The sequence below is a fragment of the Cygnus olor genome, chromosome 9 (genome assembly GCF_009769625.2).
Source record: "Cygnus olor isolate bCygOlo1 chromosome 9, bCygOlo1.pri.v2, whole genome shotgun sequence".
Taxonomy (NCBI): Eukaryota; Metazoa; Chordata; class Aves; order Anseriformes; family Anatidae; genus Cygnus; species Cygnus olor.
In genome coordinates this window covers 3,459,759-3,481,941 of record NC_049177.1, presented here as the reverse complement: position 1 = coordinate 3,481,941, position 22,183 = coordinate 3,459,759, and the positions used below count along the sequence as shown (strand labels likewise).

Genomic DNA, 22,183 nt, shown 5'->3' with positions numbered 1-22,183 from the left:
TCAAAAGATGTTTCACTGAGTACACTGCAAACATGAGATTAATACAGAGGACAGTACAGAGAGAAAAGTAAAGTAGATATTGAGACTACATGAAAATTTTATATGAAAATTTTGACTTCAAGAAGGTGGGAATGTACAGAGAGGCCAGTTTCAACATATAGAAAAGGGCTTGAAAGCTAGAATAAGCATAATATGTATAATGGAGAGTCACTGAAGGGATTTCATGAGGAAAGATACAGTGCATGAGAGTGATTTTTTTAAAGGCAGGTTTCCAAAAGTGTCTAAAGACGCCAAAGTTATAATCTAGAAGAATCCAAAGGAGAAAATTACAAAATAGTCAAGCTGAGCAACAGGAACATAAAAGAAAGTAAGAACTGCAAGAAATACTAAAAGAAACATCACAGTTTTCCCACAGGTTATTTTGGTGTATATCCTGTTCTTTGTTTGAACTATACCATCCTATTTATCAAATGTCAAAAGTAAATATTGTCACTTACCCCATCAATTTCTTGTGCTGAAAAAATAATCAGCAGCCACCTGATTTAAAAGAAGGAGAAAACTCATTTAAAACTAAACTTCTAATATTCAACCTTCACAAACATGTAGCCTCTAAGAAGAAAGAAGTGTAGACACATGATTAAGTCCTGTTTGAGGTGATTACTTACTTAAAGGATATAAGAGATATGTGTCATCAAAAAATGGTCAACATATGCTATATAATTTTATCTTTTTGATTTGTGATCCTGAGTACAAACAGATAGGGATGTACAAGAATATGTAAAAGTTCTTTTTCCTCCTGATAACCTATTTCCAGTCCCACAATTAGGAACAGCCAGAGAGAAAGCATTCCAGACAGACTTTTGCACTTCCACAGACACCATGGGTGAAGATGGAGCAGAGATGGGGGTGATTTGCCATCTGCCCTAAAATGAGTTAACTGGTACTGTTTTCTTTTTCTCAGAAACACAGCAAGAGAGAAAGGCAGGGAGCAGAAGTGCACTCAAAATAGCTGCATGTTTCCAGAGCAGCTGCTGGGGAGGCCCAGCTCCATCCCAACCACTGCAAGTGGTGGATTATGAAGTTGCAGTCATGCCTTTTCTGACTTCCAAATGAATTAATAAATAAATAAAATTTTTAAAAGAAAAAAAAAAAGAAAGAAAGATAAGGTAGGCCAAAATTGCTGCAGCAATACAAGAAATAATCATTATCATTAATGATTAATATTAACATTACTATTAATGACAAATAAGTAGGTGCCCACTCTTTACATGGAAAGCTACATCAGATACAGCTGTAATGTATAGGCTATACTGTGTATTAGTCTACAGGCTACAGTAAAGCCTATAACAAAATGCTTCAACCCTGCAAATTTAGTAAATCTCCCAAAGTCCTATTTAGTTCAACCCGACTTTATTTTTTCTTTATGTTATTCATACGACCAACCCTTTGCAGCATTGACAACTGTACCGGCAAACCCAAGCTTATCGTTTCAGACTATAATTGTTCACAGAATCAGACTGCAAATTATAAAACCTCTGTATGCACTGATACATACTGACAAATTGAATACTGACAAATATAATGTATTTTAGCTATTTATGCACATTTACTCTATACACTTTTTAAACTTACATTGCCTGCTACTGTTTTTCAAGTGTGCAGATTTTATGAAAATTAAATGTTCATGAAAATGATTACTGGTGACTGAAGACAAACTCATATTCTCTCTTGCTAAAAGTGAAATAAATGATTGGTTAAACAAGGTGAGGTTGTCCTATGATCAGCTATACAGCAGTAAACAGAAGAGTTTTGCATAACACAGCTCTCCACGCACAGCTGAGAGAAAGTCTACTGGAATTTAATCAGATTTGGAATATATTTATACATACCAACATTATTACACAGCCCTTTTTTTGTACCTAAAGAACTCTGCAGTTCAAAACTTTTCTCTGCTGTTAGGCTTCATTCTCACTAGATTTACTATCACTGCCTCTAGTTAGTGCCCTGACATGGGCCTCTGAAGACCTGAGCTCTAAGAAAGATTAAAGCTCCTTAAAGCACTGTCTTTCAGTATGGCAGGGTTTATTCGAAAGACAGTGAAGATGCCCCATATCTAAGTGTTTCATCTAGTAGATGAAATCACACAACACAATAAGGGAAGAGAGGGTATGACAGAAATTCCTGGGCTTGGTGTGTGCGGCATTCCTAATGACCTTACATCCAAAAGACTTACTGGCAGCATTAAATCTAGCTGGCAGAAACCATAGGAAATATAGAAAATATTCTTGAGATGAACTGGTTCAGTGGGCTTTTTTTAAACCACATGTGCAGGTGGTATAATAAAGACAGAAATACTATCCAAAATAGAAAGAATGAGATATTTGTGTGACAAATGAGTTTAAAAGAACCGGTGTGCCATAGCAGTTACTTGGGTTTATTATGAATTTGGGAATATTTGGGTTTGCATTGACTTTCTATGGAAGATATTATAGAAATGGAATTGTTTATCTCACACATTGCTCATTGAACATTCCTGGTCACACTGACCCTCATCTTCTCCTTAGGATCATTTTCCTCCAGAAAGAATTCCTGCCACAGCTAGTACTAGCAAGTATTCCCATCATAATTTCTAAAAGTTTTCTTCATACCTTTTAATATTTCTCCCTCATCTGCAAAATTATTCTGGGACAGGCATTCAGGTTTGAATTAGTCATTACTTCTACAAATGTGCTCATCACTAGAATGCAGGTGTAAGAACATCTTTTCTGTTAAAACAGACTCAGAATTCTAGTTCCTGTTCTCTACTGTTTAAATGGTGTAGTACCCTAAGTTTAAATTATATGAACTTACAGACAAATAGAAATCATATAAACTATCTTATATGCTTATAAAATTTAACACAGACTGCAGATCATTTAACTGGTGATTACTGTTTAATTGATAGCTAAGATTGTATCTCAGTGACTCTAGTTAAAAATTTTAGTTATCTGTAAAACTCACCAGGCAGCTCTGATAAGCCACTTAATCCGTTCAAACGAATCCTTTGGTAATGCCATTCACATTGATTGATGATCTGCACTTTTTTTTTCTTTTTTAAATAAAACAGCAGGTTTTCTGTTTCCTTCTGTTTGTGGATGGTTTACAGACACCATTCCATTCTGTTGTTCTTTTCCCCTCTGAACCTGTTTATATTAAAATATATATCTGAGGTACAATTTTACGAGAATATTTACTGGAAAACCAAAATGTGTCAACAATTTAAATATATCACACTACACAGCTTTATAGTGGCACTATTAGCCCTATTAAGCAGCATTTTTATCATTTATGCAATTATTTCAAGAGGGCTATATATGAAATTACAGGTAACATGAGAAGAGTACAAGATTTTACTCTAGAAAAGATTAGTCTTCACCCAGTGTTTGAAATAATGAACGAAGAGCATCTTGCGTAATTATTTCTTAAAAAGCTATCATACCTACTGTTTTTGCTAAGAGCATTAAAAAAAGATGACACCTTTCTACTGTAAAGACCTAATGAACTTTATATATATATATATATATAGTCTAGATATTAATATCAAGACTAGAGTTAGTATCTTCTGCAAACTGAGTTGGATTGGTGTGTAGGCATCTGTATGTGCGTCTGAGCAAAGGAGGACTACTCTGAGTGCAGCATAAGCATTATACAGTTTCAGGTCAAGAGTTATATTCACATGCATGGATAGACAACACTCATAGCAAACGTTACCTAGATTTTTTAACTTTATTTTTAGACCATTTTTTCCACAAGTTTTGCCAGGATTTAGGAAGCTGGAAGCTCTACGTGCAGGACTGACCAGAGGGCTCTGCAGTCCCAGACAGGTAACAGTTTGCATGCATAAATTAACTATACCATGCATCTGTGACCTCTGACTTGGGTCCAGCAGCATACATGTAGATTTATGTGAAAATGTGCTGCACCAACTTTTTGTAAGCTCAAGCTCCACAGATCTAGAGAAATGGCCAAGTCCTGTGCAGATTTCCACATACCCCAAATAAGACAAAAGCTGAAATCCTTTAGAATAAGGTACCTCTGGCAAGGGATTCACAGAGGTTATCTCAAAGTGAAGGCTTAGAGGCTTGGCTTTTCCTAGTGTAGCACAAGTTTTTACAACCTTTTATTTTTCTGTGCTGTAGTCTTCCAAATCTGGGGAGGTTAATTTTGAGGAGACTGAACACCGCCTAGGGTAAACAGCCAGGGATTCACTTCCTTTGGAGAAGTCCCCTGAGTAAGCAAAGGCAATCAGCTACAGAGAAGGGAGCAAGGACACGAACCTGGAGCAAATCGGCTGCTCTCTTTCAGCTGTTCAACAAACAGCTATACTTTCTTTGTAAAACAAATGTGCAGTTCCGGAAACATTACTGTCTTGCTTTCTGTAATTTACTGTAACGGCTTGCTAACTAGAACTAATTTGTGAATAATATTGACTCCTATGTGTATGCACAGTATATCCATATCCCACGGTATGAAGAAGAGACTTTGTAAACTACCATGCACTGACTAATGAATGAACGGCATACGGGCAACCAGTCCATGCTGCAAGATCACACTCTACATATACTGTACAGTACTCCCTTCATCTGCCAAATTCTTAGCCTCTTTCTGTGCCCCAGTTTTTCATCTGTATGGAAAGAAGCAAGGAAGCAAGGATGCACAAATACTTTGATACCTCACTGATTTTTTTACATTAGTAATATAAGCAAGACTGTGAGGCATTAAAATACAACAGGGAGGGACTACCTCAAATGGAAATTCCAAACCAGTCATAAAGTGTTAGACTTCACAGAAATTTGTTCTTGTTGCCTGTTATCCATGTCATTATTTCACTATCCAGACAGCTTCTGAAAATGATGAAGAAATTCAATTTGGTATGCTTGCTTTGTATTAGCACAGAAGCTTTAACTTTCAAATTAAATTCCATTTTGATCCAACCCATTGACATAGTTTGAAATCATACTTAAAGTATGAGTGGAAGACTTAACTCTGTTTGCTTTTTCATCATGCCCACCTAAAACCCATCATTTTCTGAACAAGCTTCATATAGTTCAAAGTGTTTAGCAGCCAGTGCAAGAATATAAGGATTATAAAGTGTTATTTAGGCAGATACAGCCATCTGATCTCATATTTTACATTTTGAAGTAATCACAAACGTTACCGCCACAGAATACTTACCTAATACTCAAAGTGCAGAGAAAGCTCGCGCTGTAACATAACCTAGTGTTTAGTCTCTAGACTTCAACCGTGAAGGAAGACCATTTCATACTTAGGGACTCTGATGAAGTAAGACCACATCTCCCTTGTCAGTATTTTCCCATCTTTGCTTTTAGACTTGTTGATTTATTTTTTGGAAATTGCCACATGGGTTTGCATCATTTGAAAACTGACTTAATAGCTTTGTATTATAGCAGTATTTCATTCACTAGGTCCTCTGCATGTATTCTTTTCTCCTCATAGTGTTTTTCCTTATTTCTTCTGTTTCTTCCAATATTTCTTTGGCCTTGTATTCAAAAGCCCCCGTTAAGTATCTTCTTGTTTACTCAGTGAGAGTTATACCATTCATCCTGCGTCTGAACTTTCATCATTTCTGACCATTCTCTTCCACTGACCCTGTTGTCCCAGAGAACCTCACACCTTCTGTTTTCACTTTTGTGTGGCACTCTGCTACCTTCTGTCTAACACTAGTTCTTCTAATGTTAAATTTCAGTGATGGATTTAGGTGCTTATAATGTACAGATGCCTATGGCTTATAAACTGTAGGCCACATTTTTGTCCTTATTGCAGTATTCGTGCATAAAAATCATGGCACTGCTACAGTCGATTGGTTTAGGGATCTCACAAGTGGATGGATTTAGTGATTTTCTCCCTGAGGTATCATTTTCTCTACATGGTCACCATCAATCTGGCTTGAAAACCAGGGATTTTTTTTTCCTTTTCTTTCTGTACCCGCCAGCTTGCTCTCATCAATCGATATTTGGGATTTTAGAGTAAAGCCGATCATGTCTATAATGATGTACAAGATCTTTGGCACTGAATATGATACTCTGCTCTTCCAGAGACATGTTTTTGCTGTGGGGAAAAGTAGCCTCTACTAACTCGCTTTCACAGCAGATTTCAGAGGGGGTTGACAGCGCACTGTACTGAATGGAGACCCAGCTCTTCCACTCTCACGCCTGTATGAGCGGCTGTTTTACAAAGCTCTGTGGTTGACTTTATGCTCATGAAAGACTTTAGATTTCTATCTCATGAGTAATCCTGACTAAATTCAGATACATATATTATATTGTTGTACAGTTAGGCTTTTCCTGTATCGCTTGTAATGCTCACCAAAACCCCTAACACAGGATGTCCCGTACAACACTTCAGAACACTACAAATAAAGTGGGGCTGGCCTGGCCAACGTACCTCCAAAGTCTGCCCAGCAGTCTTTTTGGTGAGATGTTACTTCTGTCAGTAATACAGATGCGATAAACTTTACATACTGCCAACACTTCACAAATCACGCTTTCATTCGGAAAACCTCCCTATTACTCAAAGCTGTGTGAAAAGCCCGGGCAGAAACGCTTCCCGGGGGTTGACAGCGCTGCAGCGGCCAGCAGTGTGTCTCCGCCGCCCCATTACTGAACCCCCGCTAAAAGCCGAGCACAGCCACCAGGTCCCGGTCCCGCCACCCCCGCGCACCTCAGAGCTGCTCCCCCGACCCCTCTCCGGCCGGGTCCCCGTCCCCATCCTGGTCCCAGCACGGCCCGGGGCTGCCCCCTCCGCTCACCTCAGCTCCCAGGTGGGAGAGCCCCCGGCTCCTCGCCTACCCCGCGCCCGACGGACGGACGGCGGTGTCCCAGGCAGGGGACGCGGGGTGTGTGGGGGTGTGGGAGAAGAGGGGTGGCCCCGCCCCGGCCAGCCCTGTCCCCTGTCCCCACCCCGTGGGGCCGGGAGCGCTGTGGAGGGTGCGAGACGGCAGCCCCGGGGGGCACAGTCGGAGCGGCCCGAGCCGAGCTCCGCAGGCAGCGGGGGGATGGCCGCCGGGGGCTGTCCCGGCCGCCTGCTGCCGCTTCTGCCCCTGCTGCTGCTGGTACTGCTGGTACTGCTCGCCCTGCTCCGGCCGGGCCGCGCCGCGGCGGCTGAGGTGAGTGCAGGGGACGGGAGCGCGCTCGGAGCCGTGAGGAGGGAGCGGGGCCGCGCCTCAGGCCTCGCCCGCCTGCCCCAGCCGCGCCGCGCACTCAGGTGCCGCCGCCCCGTCAGGGCCGGGTGGGCGCCGTCCCCCTCCGGTTGTGTTCCTCCCGCGGCAGCAGGGTGTTAATTTCTCCTCGCGTGCGGTTGCTTCGCAGCCTGTTAAAACATCTCGCCGGTCACCGTTATGAGGAAACTGACCGTCTACTTTGCCGCTGTTAAACGGAGCCAAATGCTGCTTCTGCTGTACAGATTGTCTGAAACAAACTAATTAATAATAACACGTCTTGTAAAATACTGCGCCTCTTTCATTTGCTAGTTCTGTGTCCAGAAACAGACCAAGCACCTCACATCGTGTTCTTTCCTGGCACTCTGTGACTAACCTGCAGTCACGTTTAGTCGTTTAACAAAAATCTAATTGCTTTATTTATGAAGGAGTTAAAGCACCTCCTGGTTCTTCAGTAGAACAGAGATACCAGACCTATTTGCCATTCCAGTAAATTACTAATTTTCTGCAAAGTTGTTTCAGGCTCTGCGTAGAAAGCCACACGAATAACCTGTAATAAGTCCTGTCTCCCTCTTCTGCCTGGTTGTTCTTAATTCCATTCCTCCTCCTCTGTGGGCATCCTCATCGCCCTCCTTGCTCCTAGGACACGGACATCACCGTGTGCACTTCTGGATGGCTGTTCACAAGCACAGGCTGTGCACCGGGAACGCCTTCCCCAGCACACACACACTTTCTCTAGGCTTCTGTTCTGCCTACGTTGATCTCATCATGTTGGTTTTTTAACTACAAGGGAAGGGACAAGGAGGTGTATTGACAGGAGACCACATATGTCCCAGTAAAGCACTTTCTAGCATGCTTGGTAGGATCCTGGAGTATTTGCCAGTCTTGCAGACTCAGGTACCTCAGTTCATTAGCAGCCTTTTTGCTAAGGGTAAATCACAAAGTTCCAAGGTACCGGTTTTCTAAATTGTTGTCATTACTAGATCCTTGTTTATGCTTAGGTCTTAAAGACAGGATAGAGGACAGTGAGAAGTGTCTGCACTTCTGCGAGATTTCTACTGAAATCTTGCTGTTTAAGCAAAGCTTGAATACAAGGTAGTGATTCAGTGGTTCTCTGAAAGTTCAGATTTCAAATGTTGTCTGAGATTAGTTTAAACTAGATTTACAACAGATAACTGAGGTCAGTTTAAGATTCAGATGTCAGTTTCTGCTCTTCTGGTATATTCTAAAGAAAAAATCTAAGAATGTTTTCTAGATGATGGAGGAAATTGGAACTTTAAAACCAAAAGCTTAATTTGACATCCTAATTAGTGGTTAATGTTAACTGGCATGAAGTGATTCATTATAATAATTGACTGAATAAGTCAGTGCATCTTAGCTGGACTGTCCATTGCAAGGAAATAGTCATTATTTATGTTTTAAAATCATGCTACATTTTCATATGAAAATTAATTGATATTTGACCAGCTGTATGAATAAGTTAGAAGATGTTTCAATACAGAAAAGTTTTTGATTTGTTTCTTAATCACTCAATAAGTAGTTTATTCCCAAAGACAAGAAATAAAACTATTAATTTTTGCCTGCTGCTGTTGATATAGCAAGTTTTGGTCCTCACAGCCCTTCACCGTCGTGACTTCCCTGTCCTTAGGAGCCTGAACTTTCTGGCACATGCTAGGGAGTATTATTATCTGCATTCCTGGCCACTGGCATGCTCTAATCACATCTTCTGAAAACTCAGCAGAAGTAGCATCTTCCCATGTCAAAGGCTTTTCAGCTTGCTTGATGTATTCCTTCACTCCAAATATTGATGTTATAATCCCTTGGATTTTTCCACTGTTCATTTAAATACCTTAGAATAATACAAAATGTATATATTTTTTTTTTCCCTCAGGGAATGAAGTCTTTCTCATTCCTCATATATATATTTTTTTCCTCTCAGAAAAAAAAATAAAATTTGCTTTCCTTTTCATTTACTTTAACAGCATCTGGAGCTGGTACTATCTTGATATTAACATACAAGCCAATTCTCCTGAGAGTGTCATAACTTTAATATCATCCATGCTTTTCTTTTCTGGTTTACAGTGATGTATGTCTTGAAATTAAACATGAATCTAAAAATGCTTCCTGAAATTTGTTGTTTCAAATAACACCAATAAGAAAAAGACATAGGTCAGTTTATCGATAACTGCTCCTTAGTAGCATTGATCACTTTTACGGTAGCATCATGTTAACGTGTTCAGGATAAAAGAAGGCTTCTACTTGGGCGAGATTACTTAATTGCAAGTTAGTTGTTCATCGCCTCACATTACTGCTAGTGCTGAATTTTCATTGTAATACAACTACAATATTGTGTTAGCTCACAGGATAAAGTCAAATACTCTGTATCCTGTATTTGCATCAATCATTACTCTGCATTTTTTCATCATGGCAAAGGAGGGGAGATAAAATACAAAAAATACAAAAACAGTGACTACAAAAGTAGAGATCTTTTTTTCCATCCTCTTTCTCACTTATGTTTACGGGCTGTAACTAGATGCAAGTGTTTACTTTCCACAATTAATTTTTATTTTTTATTTTTTGTCATGAATTTTAAAATTCACAGGCAAATACTTGTAAGCTAGTCTCTTCTTTATGCAATACTGATATTTTTCCCTAATTATATACAAACCATATTGCTGTTACATAGATCATAGCACATGGCTCTGGATAGGAACAGCACAGTGTTCTAGCTCAGCCATGAGCACCTCCAGATCTTGTAAGAATGGAACGCAGGCTGACTGGCTTTGTGGAACTGGGAATCAAAATGTTGGAGGGACAAATTAGTGGCACAGTGAGAATGGGCCTTCTCTGCCGGCCTTTGGAAACACCCAGGCTCTGTCCCATGAGGCAACTGAGAAGGGACAACATGCACCTGAGTATACAAAAGAGTTCACTGAGCATGTTAGAAGAAATTCTTTGTGAAGTGCTCTCTTTGATTTGGTTAATACGATCCCAAGTCTGAAGTCAGTGGGGGTGTTACTCTGATAATTGACCCCAGTTTATACAAGGCTGTTCTGATCCTGATTGCCTCTGCAATTAGTTGCAGCCATCATTTCCATAAACAGGCCAATGTCAGAGCACTGCAGAAGAATGTTTTTCCCACTGAGCCATGATCGGAGTTACTATGAATTGGTAGAATTGCCCTAATGTTGGTGCATCACACAATTGATGGAGTTCAGCTCTCTTACACTGCATGGAAGCTTGCTCTGGTGGCCCAGAAAGGTTAAGTGCTCTGTTTAGAGCTGCAGGCCGCAGCACACAGCTGAAACAAGATGAACCTCCTTAGGCGATCTTCATAAAACACCTGTGAAAGCTGAACTGTTAACACTTAATGTGTTGTTTTTTTCTAACAAATCTGCAAAGTAAATATATTTTTAGCCAAAACTATATAATTCAAGTTATATCACTGACTGATTAATATTAAAATGATCAAAGTAGGCAGGCAGACACTGGTTCTTTCTTAATCGCTTTGCATTTCATATAGAAATAACACCATTTTATTTTGAGATCTGTGCAAGCACTCTCTTCTGCAGTACCTAGAGCTGGTTTATCATAACATGTCTTTGAAACAAAATACTTTGCTATTAAGTGCAACTAGTATGGGATGTCCGGTCATCTATTTTACTGTCATATTCTCACCCCGCTGCCTAACAGAGTAATACTAGAAGGCTAAGTATGCTGGCATGAGTTACAGAAGCTTAGGAGGACAGTGAAATACAAAAAGGCTTTTTTCTTAACTGTTCACGGCTCAGTCTCTCTTGCACGCTGAAGTTCTGTTTTGTCACACAGTCTATTTCTAGTTTTATTTTCATTATTTGTCTTGTTTTTTAACTTAGAAGTTTTGTGATAGGGTACAAGTCTCACAGGTTTACAGGTTTTCCATTTGGCCTGGTTCAGTGAAGGCTTTGTAATTGGGACTTGAAGCAGCATTTTCCCATTTGTAGAGGAAGCTGCAAGAAAAAGCAACCTTTTTTTTGTTGTTGTTTTGCTTTTCTTTTTTTTTTAAATCTTAAAATCATAAAGCCTTTCCAAAAAGCAAAAACCAAAGCATGTGCAGTAAGCTTTCTCTGAGCAAGCTACTGTTGCTTTCATTTCTATTTGCACCACCTAACAGAAGATACACACCAGGAATTTTATGAATATACAAATATACAGGCCTGAGGAGACAACAGTTATAATGAATACCATTCCCACACTCAACAGTTGGGAAGAAATGGTGTGATATAATGCTAATCATACTACGGTAGGATGGCAAAAATTCACTAGTTAAATTATATGTGTTCTGTGCTATTAGGTTGCTCTTTTAAGATGCCTTCCTCTTAGGAAGGAAGAGCACGGATGAATAAGCTGCTTAAACACCCTTAAGTTTGCTACACAAAAAATTCTGTGGCCTGAATTGCCTAATCTTTTTTTTCCCTGTGGATAGGAAGAATATTTATTTGTGTTGTCCCAATGTCCTGTTCAAGGTCAGGAGAAAAAAAAAGAAAAAAGAAAACACAGAGATAGTGTTTATGGGACTGCCTTTGGAGATTGAACCAGTTTGAATGGATCGTGAACATTTAGGTCCAGTTTCTGATAACCCTCATCACAGTATCTTCCACCCAAGTGAGATTGCTTGTAAAGTAGGGCAGTGGTCACTGCATCAAAAACTCCAGGGTTCCAGCAGAAGAAAGCAAGCCATCATTCTCTCTGCTTAAAGAGGGCATAATTCTGTATCTTAAAAAATAACAGATTCAATTGAATTTCGACTGATTGTTTTCCAAAACTGCCCACAACGTGCCAGGTTTAGTTACGTAGACACAGTAATTTTAGGCAGCTTCTACAACACATGCCAAGGTGGTTGTCACTGAGCTCGCAAATTTCAGTTGGGGAAAACTCAGGGGTGTTTTTCTTCTAAATGACAACATTTTACTTGTTTTATCCAAACATAAGGATGACAACGTGCAGGCACAATGAAGATTGCTAAGCCCTACTGTTCTCACACTCCCTAATTCTTTACCATCGGTGAGCTGGAGAGGAGAAGGGAGTAGCGCCGTGCAATTAATTGCACTGTATCTGCCTGGACAAGAATGTGGCTGGCACTGTGGAAGTTGGACGTGGAGCTATGAGGAAGATGGCAGAGTGGTATGCTTTCATCACCACAGTATAAACAGCGATGCTATGGGAGCCTCTTGGAACTTGCACACAGCTGGGTTCGTTCACAGCAAAAGAGGATATGCTGTTTAGTTACATGTAGTACAGAAGGAGAATTGCAGAGTATTTTAAGTCTTTTTTTTTCAAGTGCATAATATACCTCATTTGAACAGAGGCTGCGAGAGATACCAGAATTCTTACGAAAATTTTGTTTCTGTTTTGCACTGTTCTGTGTCAGATTTTTGTTGTTGGTTTGTTTCTTGTAACAAATACTACTAATGAAGAGACTTAACTAACAACAAAATTGTCATTAAGCGAAGTTCTTATGCAATATTTTTTTACTTCAAAAACTGATCAGGATTTCAAAACTGTTTAAATTTATGAAGTGAAAACAGTTTCTGTACCCATGTACCTGTGACATAGTAGAAGGCTGTCTAACTGTTCATCTACAGCAGCTTCTCCCATTTGTCCATATCAGTCATTTACCATTGATTTTTGGTTGATTTGCAAATGCAATTATAAATACATCTTCCTACCTATTACATTAAAAACAATCCTTTTCAAAACAACTCTAGGCTTTAAATTAAGGACAGAAAGCAAGGAAGTTCTTATCAAATACAGATAGGCATATGTTGTACGTTCACATTGATCACAAATTGTGTATTTGTTAATTAGACACAAAATGCTGCTGCTGTGAAAGGTTCTGAAGATTTTTTTCCAGAGATCATAAATGCTTAGGACGTCTCTTCCATGCCTCATGCTGAAAGCAGCACATATCCAGTAATATAAGGGCCATGTTACCAGGGAGGGGTAGTGATTCAGTAGCTATTCCCTGAGCAAGGTTCCCATTACACGTGTTTAATGGAGCTTACTCAACAACAGCCGTGGCTGGAGCATTACAGTTGTCTTCCACAGCCTCCAAGATCAGTTCTCCCTGCATAAGACATTGACTGAGTTATTTATTAGTTAAAATTGCAGGTGTGTTTCTTGGTAATGGAAAGTAAAAATGAAATAATTTGTGTCAGGTGCAAGGTATTCGTCTGATAGGCAAAATGCTGTGAATTCTGATAGCATTCGTTGCTGTTAACAGGAGTCTTCGAAGGTAGGAATGTCTGGCTGCCTTCCAGTTCACAAGTGACTACACAATGTTTCAGGGTTTGGGAACTGACATATTTTCCTTTGTCTCATCATCTCCTATTTCTGCTCTATGTTGTCTATACTTATTGAAGGCTTAATAATTTGGTTTTGTTGTACTGGTCCAGCAATCACTGAAAAAACACAAAGTTCTTCATAGTCTTTGATAATTTTAATGAATTCATGTTTGATGCTTAGAATGCATGAAAAACTTTTAGTATACAGATTGCGATTGTGAGAGTGGTATTTTGTTATGATAGCAATGTTTTGGAGTGAGGGAGCTTCATTCTCCAGTACCTTGTACGCTACATAGTGACTTGCAGTTGTGCAAAAAGAGGAAAATGCTGCCAAGGTCACGTATTTACTAACTGAGTCTAGGTAGAATTACTAACTGTGCTCGTCTAGCTAAGTATCCTAATGCAAGTGCATCTTAGATTCAGAAAAAAATATTTTCTTTATATAACTTTTTCCACACTAGGAACTTTTTTCATGGGATACAAAGATGGTGAAGGGCCTAGAGGGGACGATGTACGAGGAGCGGCTGAGGTCACTGGGCCTGTTCAGCCTGGAAGGGAGGAGGCTGAGGGGAGACCTCATCGCAGCCTACAGCTTCTCTCGAGGGGGAGTGGAGGGGCGGGTGCCGATCTATTCTCTTTAGTGACCAGCGATAGGACCTGAGGGAATGGTGTCAAGCTGTGGCAGGGGTGGTTCAGGCTAGACATCAGGAAATGGTTCTTCACTGAGAGGGTGGTCGCACACTGGGACAGGCTCCTCAGCTACGTAGTCACAGCACCAAGCCTGTCAGAGTTTCAGAAGCGTTTAGACTGTGCTCTTAGTTACATGGTTTGAATTTTGGGGTAGACCTGTGTGGTGCCAGGAGTTGGACTCGATGATCCTTATGGGTCCCAACTTGGGATATTCTATGATTCTATGATTAACTTTCTTGATGGTGGCCTGCAACTCCCTCACAAGGGGAGCGGAGGGGCAGGCACTGAGCTCTGCTCTCTGGGGACAGGGACAGGACCTGAGGGAACAGCATGGAGCTGGGACAGGGGAGGGTCAGGCTGGGTGTTAGGGAAAGGTTCTGCACCCAGAGGTGGTCGGGCACTGAACAGGCTCCTCAGTGGTCACCGCACCCAGCCTGCTGGAGCTCAAGGAGCGTTTGGGCAGCGCTCTCAGACACATGGCCTGGTTTTGGGGCGGTCCTTTGTGGAGTCAGGGGTTGGACTCGATGGTCCTTGTGGGTCCCTTCCAACTCAGGACATTCTATGGTGCTATAATAATATTTTACACCTATTTTTATTAGATGCAATCGAAAACACGTGGTAGAGAACATTAGAGAAATGGGTCTTTTGTAGTTTTAAACAGTATATGACCATCAGCTATTTGAGCAATATTATTCTGGTCTGATTTGTGGTTTGTAGATGCAGCTGGAATGTGTGAAGTGATTGCTTTGCACTGAGACAGCTCAGGAAGAATTCAGAAATCTCCATGTGTCAGCAGCCCTGACAGTCAAGGTTCTTAAAGGAATTGGCTCACTGATACATCATTTTTAATAAGTATTGGAATTTAAGAGAAATTACAGAAAATGGGAAATAAGCCGATAACTTACTGCTACTTATAAAGGACTGTTGTCATGACATGCATAATTTTAGGCTGCTCAGGATACCATTACTAAGCAGAAAGGTGGGGGGAAAGAAGTGTTACCACAGAAAAGTAGATCTTGTCCAACTAAAGTTATTTCATGTTTTAGTGGAGTTCTACTTCAGTGATCTTTGAAGTTAAAAGATAAAGACCTAATTACAGGATGGGTGAGATGCTAATAAAAATGAACTTTAAATGAAGAATCAGACTTGCATTTTTAATAATGAGCCAGATCAGCGTCCAGAACCAGCAGTGCAGGCAAGTGACAGCTTCAGCACTCACTTGAGAGAAGACACCTGGGTTATTCTTACTGTCCGCTGTAATTAATGAATATCACTTGCACTGCTCTTAATTCATGTTAAAATTCCTCATGTTGCACAGTCATCTTTCATTTATGTTAACCAGGACTTACCCCTGGAATCAGTTGCATTCACCCATGAAATTAAAGACCAATCAGGCCAAAAGTGTGAATTTAAGCCCCAACTCAACCAGGTTACTTTGTTCCTACAGCACACATTTAATTTCAGCTCACCTTTCATCTGAATGTCTTTGTTACTCATCCTGGGTGGTTTTGATATAGGCTTCATCTGAAACCTGCTTAAGGAATACGGTACCTGATCTTTGCCGTCTCTGTCCTTGTACAGGTTTATTTGTTTGTGTCTTTTAATATATAAATAATGTATTTTTAAATTGTAGCTGACCATTATGGCTGACCTACTATACTCTTCTCCAGATATAGAAATAAAAGCAAATGCTCTGTGTCCTCTGTCGTCATAGATGTCTTTATGGAACGATGTGTGGAAAAATACTGGCACGTCCTCCTCTCTGGCTCATTTTGTATGTTCCCCATCTTCTTGCCCTTAACCCCCTGTACTACCCTCCAAATGTGAGTGACAGAACTCAAAGCCTGTGCTTTTGGTAGAAATGCCTATCGTTTGCTTTTCTTTCCTTGCATTGATGCTTTGTGATCTCTTTTGAGACATTAGGGTTTGGTAATATCCCTAAATACATTCTCTGACATCCTCCGTATAGCTAGGTCTGTCAGCATGGTGCCGTGAGCTGGGTGACATTCCCTGACGCTCCACTATGACTGCAGCGCAGGGAGTCGTGGTGCCATCCTGAACCCACATCGAGCTTTGCTTAGGTGACAATGCAGGCCTAGTATGGTTTTTCTTCCTTCTTTCATTGTTGTTTCTTTGAGGGATTCGGTAAAGGGAGAGGACTCACTTTTTAAACAGATACTTAAATTAGTCTCTGAATTGGGGGAAGGAAGACGTCAGAGCCTTACAGAATCCAATCCCATAGTGTGGAAAGGGCACCTCAGCATTACACATACCGTTGCAGGAGGCCCCATAGTGGAGTCACCCAGTGAATAAAACTGCAGAAGATGTGCTGCTGCAGAATAGGTGCTTCAGTGTACACTGCTGGAATTATTTAAAATGCACGTGCTACTACATTACCACTCAAAACTCCTCTGAAAGGAAGTCTTCTAGGTTACTCCAAGAAAGTGGTGTTGGTTTTTTTGTTTGTTTGTTTGGTGGTTGTTGTTTTTAATTTTGCTTCATTGGTTAATTTATTTGACTTGTTATCCACACAAGGACTTGGCTTTGTTCATTAGCCTAGATTTTTGGATCAGAAATCTAGTTCCATCTCCCTATCTGATTATTTGAAATAAAACGTGGTGGTTATTAGAAAAATCACAAAGCTGAAAAACATGCAGCCACTTACAGAGATGTTATTGTGAGTATTTTGAATAATTTGTTAATACCTAATATTAAATTTCCCTATCTTACAACTTGGCAGTAGACTATTGCTTTATTATGATCCTTTGATAAAGAAGCTGCAGGCATCTTTCAAGGCTGTGGAAACATCCAGGCAGCATCAGTAGTGTAAGTGAGCAATGACTTTTTGGTTCAAAGCTCCTTTACAGAAGGCGTAATCTAATCTTATGTAAAAATCATATGCCAAAACATTTAGTGTTATCCAACTAACTGTCTGTGTAATGTAGAATCGTCTTTGGTCTTTTCAGTTTAGTTTAAAGTGAGATGCATTCACAAAAAGATCTAAATTGATTTGAAAGCTAACTAATGGCAAATTAAACACATTCGAAGCATTCTGACTTCTTGAAGAACAAAGGCTGTCTTTCTTCAAATGGTTTAATAACCTTCGTTAGTTATGTAGCATCATAAGTTTTTACATGTTCATGCATTTAACTTCACGTTGAATTAATCTGTGATTATAAGTTAAAAGTAATATTTTCGTCTGTATCCGTACATACCAGGGCTTCTGCAGATTATACTTACTAGGGAAGAGTCATGTCCCTTGGTGATTTCTCTACGTGTCCTCAAAATTGTGCTTTGCATACAAACACTTTAAAGAATCTGCTTTTTTCTTTTATAGTTAGAAATAAGGCGCAACTCCGTTAAAGTTTGTAGAATTACGATGGCAAATACTAGCAATGTAGAAGCCTGTAAGTATTTATGAGGAAAGCTCACTCTGCTCAGCAAGGATGTGCTCCCAGGTACTCTGAATCAATCCAGAGAATTTGGACCACTTCAAGTATTCTTTCCTAGTAAGCGGCACCTTTCCTGGGCTGAGGTGGCTACTAAATCTGTAAGCTAAATCTTTGTATTAGCAGTTGAGTTTGCAAAGTAACTGGGTCTCACAGCTCTTGTAGTTAATTTACAATTTTCATATGCAAGCCTTAAAAACGTGATAGCTTGAGTAACTCACCAGCAGAAAAGTGCGGTGTCTGCAAGTGAAGACTGCTTTTATCCTATTGTGTGATGAACACATCAACATGAGCAGGTACTGTTTTTATACTGTTTATCAGACATGTACCAAAAATGTGTCAGTAAAATGTACTATTTTGTAGAGAATTCTTTGGGATGGAAGGTAATGTTATTGAATAGGAAACAATCCATTCCCAATTTATTTTGAGATGTCTATCACTTTATCCTTTTATGCTTATACTTAAAGGCTTAAAATACCTGTCATATAATTCAATTGGTGAATTTAGAATACCCAGTGTCAAACTTACAGACCTCACCAAGAAGAAATCAGGATATTTGTTGTTAATTCTGAGCTACTGTTTATTCTTGTGCCTCTGGTTATTAAATTGTACTGATTAAAATAATATCAAAGATAGCATAGTCACGTCTCTTCTGTTTTACAAGACAACATTGATTTCCAAATGTCTGATGCAGTGCTACTTAAACTCTAGCTGTCAGATCTAGGGAAGAAAGTCTTCTTAAATCTGCTGAAGAATTAAAGTTTGCAACACTAAAAACCTCACCTGTACCATCACATAATTGCCTGTTAATCTGTCCATGGAACACATTGCCACAGATATTTCTTGGGGGATTTGCTTTTCATGGCTGATGGATTCTAATTTATGCTTTATTTTGTAAATAGCTGTTCACTTGAGGAGTATTTCCTGCATCTGTTTTTAAACTACTAGATGGAGTTCTCACCTAACTTCAGCCACCTAAAAGACAGAGAGCTTCCACCAGCAACTGTCTAGCCCCCAGAGAACGGCAGATACCTGCAGCATCCTTCCTTCATCCGAAAAGAGGCACCTAAAAAGACGGAATGAGTTGTTCCAAACTAGCTGTCAGGTTCCTGTGTGGAGTCAAGGGAAAGAGACGGACACCATCAACTGTGTAGGAAAGGAAGGCAGATACCTGATACCGGATACCCTGGTTTTGGCTGATAAAGATAGATGAAATCGATCCTAGCTTGTGGGAAGAAAAGATGCTTTTCAATTCTGTAAAATGTTTTACCTGAACATACTGCCACAGAGAGATTCAAATTTAATGACAATCTGACACCATTCTTTTAAAATGTCACGGAGAACGTTTTCTCTATCTTTTGCTTTCTGTTTTTTTGAGAACACCACTGGAAAAGTTATAAATTTGGAACAGTGCTGCTGTTGTATTATGAACAGCTGTAGGGGTTAATTAATTCTGTCTTCAGCATCTGAATAGAAATTTCATGTCATACCATATTAAAGGCTTTGATCTTGTAGGAAATATAGTTCCTCCCTCTTTTCTGAGTTTTATGAAACTCAGGAAAATACCATCATAGCCAATGTAGGATATTTGTCCCTTTCCTATTGTCTGGAGCTGTACCATAGTATAAGTAATTGTGATAAACAAATAGACTGAAATGAGAAGCTAAACTGAAAAACAACCTTCTTTCTATAGCAGTACAGTTGAAAAAGTTGTTCAGCAATAGCTTCAAAAATAAATGGAAAAAATTAAATAAATAAGAACAATAAATGCACATTACTCCGTATCTGTATGGAATATATTGCTTCAGTAGCCTTAATAATACTTTTGTATGTACAATATTTATGTTAATATTGATGCTTTTTCTCCTCCACTCCACTGAAATAGGACATCTATACAGGAGTGTAGAAAAAAGTCCTTTGCAGAGTTAACCCAGCCCGACTGGACTGGCTCGGGTATGGAGTGCATGGTAGCTGTAGCAGGATCAGGGCATGGGGGGTTAACATTTCTCATGCTCACCAGAGGATCTCAGATGTGGTTTGCAGCTCTTCCTGAGCTCACTGCTAAAACCACTGTTGAGTACATGAGCTAGATAATTTAGTCATGCTTTCTATCCAGTTACACTCTGAAAATCCTTGTTGTCGTTTGTTTTTTTTTTTACTTAAGTTTATATTAAGTTTTTAAATGAATCATCAGTGTTTACTGCTGTGATCCCAAACTCTTAAATTTCACATATCATACTGATATTATAACCCTGATTGTGTCGAGCACAGCGTCTTGGCCTTTGCCCCAACTTTTAAAGGGAAGCAGTGACCTTACCTGTCTCAAAAGACAGCACTGAGGTATTATGAGCTATTTTCTTCTGTTGAGAATTACCACGCTTTGTAAACAGTTTTTTATGTTGTATTATCTATAAAATAATTACCTTACTAAAACCATTGGGCTTTCATTTGCCCTTCACCAAGCAACATGATGAGAAAAATTGTTTTATTATAGAATTTGTCTTTTTGTTTTTCAGACCTGTGTATGCAAAGGTAAAAGTCCTTGCTTTTGTGACGGCACAAAAGGTAATAAGGTAAGAGCAAATACATTTTTCCGAAGATTAGTTTATACTGGGAAACTGTTAATAGTTGAGATGAACTAGCAAGTGAGTATTTTGTGTGATGGTATTCTGTCAACAAAGTCTATGGAGAATTGTAAAAGCAATACGTTACCTTACAAAAAAATATTTTAAAATAACTCTGGACGCACTGTTTAACTAATAAATTTTTTTTTTAATGTATTAGTTTGTTTACAGTGTTTCATGATGTTAGGATACCAACAGAACAACCACCAAACCATTAGGTACTTTTTACAAACTCCTAACAACTGCTGTCAGTTATCACTATCAGCAGCTCTCCTGTTACAAACTTTGTAGTGCCATCAACAGAGCCATGTTCAGTGCCTCCCTCTTTCCATGTTAGGACCTTGCCATCTGCCTCCTACCCCTGGACCCCTGCGCATTTTCTGGTTCTTGGAGGAAAGGTAAAAGCATTGGTATCCAACAGACAATGCACGTCCCGCAGATCGAGACACAGGACGAGTTTCTGGGTCCTAATCACAAACACCTTGCCAGGAGCTGGGGAGCAGTCAAGTCTACCGAAAGCAACAGAGCTGCAGCTCTGCCTGTTGCCAGCAGTAGCTTGGCAGAGGCTCAGTATGGCTTTTAGACAAACCTGAATTACACAAATGCCAAAAATTCTTTCAAACTCTTTCTTGTAGTTGGAAAAACAACCGATTCACAAATGAAAGGGGCATTATTAGAGAAGTCATGGTTGTAGTTCAGGCTAACCGTGGACACAGTGATTGCTGTACTAAACCTTTTCAACAGATTTCAGATATGCACACACCATAGTGTCTACATAGACTGACGGTTATGATTAGTCCCGCAGCTTGATGCAACTGGTTGGTAAAGAATTACTTTTGACTTCCCTGCTGTACTTTTATTGCCAAGAAAGTATGTCATATTGCACCACAGTAAACACTACTAGTCTTGCCTTTAGAAAGCTAAAGTGGTGCAGAAAAGTAATCTCAAAGTAAATGTTCTTTGCTAAAACATATTTGTATGTGGTAAAAGAGGATACCCATGTCTTTAAAATAAATCTCAGTGCTTGTTTTTTGTGTTCTTAGTCGGTCTGACCTTTGTCCTAACCCGTACAGATTAAGACCAACTGAAAAATAAGAAAAATATAACTTAAGATGCCCACTAAAAGAAAAATATTAGTGAGTGAAAACCTGCAACTTGTCATCTTCAGTTCCAAGTAAAATCAACTGAGAAATGTATAGGTAATAGTTAATCATTGTTTACACTGATCTAGTTTTTCATGCAGCTGTGGAAAGTAAGGACAATTATATTCGTCAGTAAGTTTTCATAACTGTTCGATGTTGAGAAATTTTCCAACCTGAGAATTATCTGATCTTGTTGACCTGTCAAGAAGACAGTGTGGGTAAAAATGCCTGTGCTGTGTGGCGATGATCAAAGCAGTCAGAAGAGCACGGGGCTGCTCTGCAGCTGGAGTGCGTCCCACCACTTGCTGCAGTGAGGGTTAGCAAGCTCAGTAGAAATCAAGGATTTGTGTCGTTTTTCAGTGAGTTAGTTCCACACCCCCTCCAGTGGCACATCTCGGTACAGCATTATTCTTTTTGCCTTTCTTGGCATGGCCCTGGATGAAAAAACTGATTTGTTATAAAAAGCTATGCCAGTTTATGATACAGATCTCATAGACACTTCATAATGCAATCCTCATCTTGCAGTTGTGTTCAGATGTTCTGGGATTATCTTCTGTGTTTATTTTATTTTTAATTCAGAAATTATTTAAAATCTGGTGAGGCTGGGAGATTTTGAGGGGTGAGAATTGGTGGTGGGACAAGCCAAAATATTTTAGCTGCTCAAGATTTCTTTTGGATCCTATCTTGTACGTTGACTACTAAGATACCAGCAAGATAACTTCTGCACAGCAGAATTTCA

General features: G+C 39.7%; 2 protein-coding genes across 3 annotated transcripts in view; one reads left to right on the top strand and one right to left on the bottom strand.

The window, feature by feature from the left end:
• Positions 1-3,133, bottom strand: part of COL4A4 (collagen type IV alpha 4 chain) — a 65,390-nt gene extending 62,257 nt beyond the window's left edge. The window contains 2 exon segments of the mRNA XM_040567400.1: positions 498-537; positions 3,001-3,133. Coding sequence (XP_040423334.1) covers positions 498-537; positions 3,001-3,056 — 96 coding nt within the window. The 5' untranslated portion in view covers positions 3,057-3,133.
• The window catches only part of COL4A3 (collagen type IV alpha 3 chain), a 67,727-nt gene continuing 48,594 nt past the window's right edge, over positions 3,051-22,183 (top strand). For both annotated transcript variants that reach the window (XM_040567385.1, XM_040567384.1), the window contains exons 1-3: positions 3,051-3,180; positions 6,807-7,165; positions 20,195-20,251. In XM_040567385.1, coding sequence (XP_040423319.1) covers positions 3,135-3,180; positions 6,807-7,165; positions 20,195-20,251 — 462 coding nt within the window. In that variant the 5' untranslated portion in view covers positions 3,051-3,134. The remainder of the gene's footprint in view (positions 3,181-6,806; positions 7,166-20,194; positions 20,252-22,183) is intronic.